We start from the raw sequence: 5804 nt of genomic DNA, 5'->3' as shown, positions 1-5804 counted from the left end.
TGTATGGGTCAAAATTATCAATTTTTCTTTTTTGCCAAAAATGAAGATATTAAGTAAATATCATGTTCCGTGAAGATATTTTATAAATTTCCTACCGTAAAAATATCAAAAATGTATTATCATTAGTAAAATGCATTGCTAAGGACTTCATTTGGAAAACTTTAAAGGCGATTTTCTCAATATTTAGATTTTTTTTGCACCCTCAGATTCCAGATTTTCTAATAGTTGTATCACGGCCAAATATATCAATGGAAACCTTATTCAATTTTTAAAAAATTACCCTTTTGACTGGTTTTGTGGTCCAGGGTCACAGTTGTCCTCATTGAGTGACATCATTTTGTACATAGTACAAAAATAAATGTATTCATAATTCAAGACATAAGTTCCCATATTGTTTGTCTAGGTCTGTGCAGTGGGCAGCAGGCTCTTCCTCGGCGTGTGTTTGCACCAATGCCCATTTCCGGCCTGTCTGTGTGTGATTACATGTTTCCAGATGAAAGTACAGCAGATGTGGCCGAGCGTCTGAAAGAGATGCTGGACTGCGAAACACCAGAAGAGGACATAGATACTGGTTTGGAGGGCAATCAATGTATGTTTCCCATATGTGACAATTAATTATTATGGTTACATATGGTTAATTAATTCTCTCACTTTATTTGAGTTTCTCATGTTATAAGATGGCTTTATTTAAATAACGAAACGACGGTACTTAAGGAATCGCACTGTGGTAATGGTTTGTATCACCTCTAGGCTTTTTTTTAAGTGGACCTCAGATGTGTCACTAGGGTATTGTGCAATGGAGAGCAACTCCTTTCAGAGTCGCTAGGATTCAGGGATGACTGAACACAAGTATTGTAGGGGCTTTATGGTTAAACGGTGAAGAATGTGTATAGGTGTGTGACTTATAGAATACCAAAGGATAAACCTTGTCAAAATAGGTGCATACAGACCTCTTGTGACACACCCTGCCTCATTTCTCCTCCAAAATAATAGCCAGCTACACCTTGCCTCTTGTTCAGACCAGTTTAAGTTTGCCCTCAAATGGTTTCCATGTATGGTTAAAAGGAAAAATGTGGAAGAGGTAATATGACTAGCCGCAGGCTATCTGATCCCTTGTAATAACAAGCCCTTTGGGGAACTTTGGACTATCGTCTCTGACTCAATCTCCACCTTGGAAAAAGGAGATTATTTTCCTCTTCTTTTTTTTTCCTTGCATAATTTCTTTCTCTTCAGTGCCACGAGTCTATGATACCTAGTAATTACATTTTGTACATGTTTGTGCATGTTTTTTTTCCAGTATTTTCCGATGTTTCTGGATCAGAGATAACTGACAGCCCCAGTGATGATTCTAGTAAGCATGTCATCTCAGAAGTCCAAGCTGAAAATCCTAAAAATCAGAAAGCCCCTCAATATTATGCTGGTAAGTGCTTAACATTATTCATAATTATTAATATTAATATAGATCACTCTCTGTTTCTCTATGAGTAACTACTTTATTCATAAAATAAGTCATTCTCTTTCTATCATGGTATTAAATGGGGCTCAACAATATAGTTAACGATAACAATACGCTGGATAATGATACAGTGTGAGTGACTCCGTGTTGGTTGTTAGTTGGACTGATGTGACCATATTTTTCTTTGTGCGATTCCTATAATTCTTGGGAGACATTCTCACATTCCCAGTGGTCCATTTCCACCTACCTGATGACTGATGGCCTCTCTTTCTTTTCTCTCTCTCTCTCTCTCTCTCTCTCAAACACACAGGTGTGGCCGTAACAGCAGCCATTGCTCTCCTTGCCACAGCCACATCACTACTGTATTTTAATGAATGACAATGGAAATAGCAAATATGTTTGTATGAGTGAGTGTGTGTGTAAGTATGCATAAGTGAGTGTGTGTGGAGTACTCCCTTATAATCAGTAGGTTTGGCTATTTGAGTCTAGACAAATCTTAATGTTATACTATACAATGACAATCTAGAGAATGACTGTATGTCTCCAACATTCACTGCCGGATCTCACTGATGCCCACTGATGGGTTCATTCTGTAGCCATTCTTCTGAAATTAAATGTTCATCAAAAGACAAACATCAGTGAGGTCTGATGTTGGGTGATAGGCTTTGTTCAGATTAGGGCCGTACAATTAATCAAATTTCTAATCGCGATTACAATTATGGATGCCACAATTACATAATAGTTCAAAGCGGCAATTAATCGTTCAAAGTCCACTTATGTTATTCTGCGTGCTTAAGATGCGTTTTTTTTTCTTTCTACATGTTATCTTATGGGTTGTTCCCATTATTTTAATTTTAGTTTTAGTATAACATTATAATACCATTCATATTTGTATTTTTTTATAATTTAAAGAAGAAACCAATCCGATGTATAGTTGACATTTGAGGCTTAATACTATAGAAAAGCACTAAAAGTTTTTCAGTTAGAGTGTTTTCAGCTTGTTTATTTTCATATAAAAATACGGCATGCAGTTGCATCAAACAATGGTATAAACATCATTCAATGTAAATTGTGATAATCGTAATTAATAATCGCAATTACAATTTCAAGGGAATAATCGACAATTATGATTTTTGTCATAATCGTGCAGCCCTATAATGGCATGACCCACAGGTTTTAATTTCTGTGCTGTAAAATCTTTAGTTCTGTGTAAAGATTTCAGTACAGAAGTTCACCTGTCTTCAAGACATTTGCAAGAATGCCAGTGGGTCACCTGTGTCATTTCTGTATGATCCCTCCATCACCGTTCTGTGTGTTTCAGGAATACCCTTTCTTCACGTTGGCCGCCTTCCCTCCTGGATTTCTCCTTCATGTGGGTGGTGTGGTCAGTTTGACCTGAAGAATGAAAGCTATATCATACACTTGGATAATTATGAGCTTTATCACGCTCATAGACCCTAGGGGTGTGATGATACACTTAGCTCACAAGGTGAGACAAAATGCAGATACTTGGTTCACTAGAACGAGACAATTTGTTTTAACACTTTAAGAAATTTTCAAATGACAAAATATTTGTCTTTTAATCACAAAAAGTAAAACAATGCAGTTGTATTTTGAAATGTTTTAACTAATCTAGTGCTTAACTGATGATTATTTTGCTAATCAAGTAATGTTAGTTTGGTTGAGAGTGAAAGCTGTGTTCCTCTCATACATTGGTAGTCGAACTCATGAACTCGAACGTGATATCAAGTGTTTTTAAATGTAGGACGACTTTTTTTTTCCTGCAGCCGCACGCCGGAGAACTTTAAGCCCTGTATACTGGTTAAAGTGTAAATTACAATTTTTTTCTTGAATTTGTCCTCCTAATTTTCTTTTTTTGTTGGAAGATTGCTCACCGCCAGTGGCGTGTTTTCACTCATGCAACATTAATAACAGATCAAAAGAAAATGTTAATTGTCATCATCCTGCATGTTTGTGGCTTACCTCAGTATATTGTCACTGTGCCATTTGTCATGTCATTATCAAACCAGTTTCTTCTGGCTTGTGTAACAGCGGAGCATTAAAGGCATAAAGGAACTGTTATATTAAGTTTAACTGAACGGAAAATCCCTTTGGCATATGAAATATGATTGCTGGAAACATTTTTGTGATGATGTAATGTAAGTTATCAGGATAGTTCACCCAAAAATGAAAATCCTGTCATCACTTACTCACCCTCAAGATGTTTCAACCCTGTATAAGTTTATTTCTTCTGTTGAACACAAAATAAAATATTTTGAAAAAAGAAAAAAAGTTGATGGTCCCCACTGACTTCCATAGTATTTTTTCCGTACTATGGAAGTCAATGGGGACCATCAACTATTTGGTTACCCATATTTTTCAAAATATCTTTTGTGTTCAACAGAAAAAAGAAACTCATACAGGTTTGAAATAGCCTGTGGCTGAGCAAATGACAGAATTTTCATTTTTGGGTGAACTATCCCTTTAATGACACTCCTATTTTCTAAATCAGGGGTCTTAAATGTTTTTCAGACCAAGGACCCGCTGGTGGTACGTACTTTATGATTTCTACATTGCAAATCCGTTAAAATTGTTCACATTTTAATGTGACAGGGCAGTGAAACATTTAGAGGAACTTGAGGGTTTTTTAGTTAATATTTCTTTTTCTTTTTTTTTCTAGTTTCAGATCAAACATAACTGTTAGACCCCCTTTTAAAGACCCCTGTTCTAAGTACCAAAATCATCTTGTTGTATCCTTAAAGTCATTTAGGTTTAACAATGATACGCTGACCCAAACCACATTCACCTGCACCTTCAAACGAGCACTTACACATGAATACTCTCTTAAACACACAGTCATCCTGTGATTTGTGAGTTAGTCGGGTATGTGTCAGGACACGTTTTACCTGGAATGGCATTTGTAGCACAAAACAAGTCATGAAGACATATAGGTGTGAGCAGGGCCGGATTTACCTCTTTTCGTGGCCTAGGCAAAACTAATTTTTGGGCCCCCTTCCCTATTAAAATAAAAGGCCTAATATTACCACCTAAGCAAACAAAAATATTTCTTAATCAGTGGAAACGTTACAGTGTTGCGTTACTATCGCAATAAGCGCATGTGTTCAGTCAATAAAAATCGTATCGAATGTAGTTCTTAATTAGTTTGAGAACTCAGAAAGACCATTCCATTAATACGCGTGGCGTACCACTTCGGGAGTTATTTCTCTAATAATTTTAACGGCCAGGAGTCAAAACCACACGTCAAGACCTTGTTCAGATGATTTGTTTCAAAACATTTGACATGTTTCCGTCCTGAAATGTGTTGAACTATTTTTTGCGCACCTTAAACCATTGCAAATTCCAAAACGTCATTTTAGAGCTAATAACAGAGGCTTGAGCCGTTGATATGCATGCTAATGCAGTTATTGATACAGTCTAATGCAGTTATTAGAGAGAGAGATATATATTAATTAAGCGCGTGTGAATACCTGCGTCTGTGCGTCTCTCAGCAGTGTTCAGCAGCAGCAGCGTCTACTAATAGCGAATCTTTTAAGTTAAACTGCTTCAAGAACCTCCCTACTGAGAAATGTCATGTAGCTTTTCAGCTGCAAAACTATTTTATTGATAAATTCGCGGGGCGGCGTTGATGACAAGTTTCTGTCCGCGCGAGTGCGTGCGTGTGCGTCTGTGAGAGAGAACCGGAGAAAGCGTGATTTCCATACATAAAAAAGGTGGAAGACATGGAAATAGTTTGTCATTTTTTACCCTATTGTTTGTTATATTTATTTGCTCAATGTCTTCTGAGGTTTTGGTTCTTTTATTGTTGTAGATAGCCCATAGTATAACAAAATATTATATATCTCTTCATTGTGTTTGGGCCCCCCCTGGACGAGCGAGCATAGGCACGTGCCTAGAATGCCTATATGCGTAAATCCGGCCCTACACAGTAGTATTTACAAGAAGCAGAGGTCCAGCGAGTTTTTCAGCAGTTGAGCTCTCTTTTCACTCAATAAACAAGTAGAACTTCGACTTCCACTGTATGGTTTAAGTCCCCAAAAAAGAGCACATAGAATATGAAAAGAAAATGGTAATAATTCGTGCTGGGCATTGACGCACATTTAAAAACAATTTTAAATTTAGTTTCTACTCCAAATAATTTTCTGAAATATAAACGTTTAAACGGTGGTTGCGATGAAAACTTGTTTTCATGACATTTGTTCAAACATTAAATACTGAAAAACGGATTACATAAGACATGATACATTTCATTAAGTTGTACTGTATCGCTCAACATACTTTATGATGCTTACTCACGTTTATTTCATGTTATAACTAGCAGTAAAGAGGA

The 5804-nt window shown here is 36.6% G+C and overlaps 1 protein-coding gene across 2 annotated transcripts in view; it reads left to right on the top strand.

Moving 5' to 3' along the window:
- The window catches only part of LOC107718140 (protein odr-4 homolog), a 6734-nt gene extending 4557 nt beyond the window's left edge, over window positions 1-2177 (top strand). For both annotated transcript variants that reach the window (XM_016525118.1, XM_016525119.1), the window contains exons 12-14: window positions 404-589; window positions 1298-1420; window positions 1767-2177. In XM_016525118.1, coding sequence (XP_016380604.1) covers window positions 404-589; window positions 1298-1420; window positions 1767-1834 — 377 coding nt within the window. In that variant the 3' untranslated portion in view covers window positions 1835-2177. The remainder of the gene's footprint in view (window positions 1-403; window positions 590-1297; window positions 1421-1766) is intronic.
- The last annotated feature ends 3627 nt before the right edge of the window (window positions 2178-5804 follow it).

The sequence above is a fragment of the Sinocyclocheilus rhinocerous genome, unplaced genomic scaffold (assembly GCF_001515625.1).
Source record: "Sinocyclocheilus rhinocerous isolate Xijiao unplaced genomic scaffold, SAMN03320098_v1.1 scaffold480, whole genome shotgun sequence".
NCBI classification, from domain to species: Eukaryota; Metazoa; Chordata; class Actinopteri; order Cypriniformes; family Cyprinidae; genus Sinocyclocheilus; species Sinocyclocheilus rhinocerous.
Note: the sequence above shows the minus strand (reverse complement) of the source record. Positions and strands in the feature narration are given on the sequence as shown.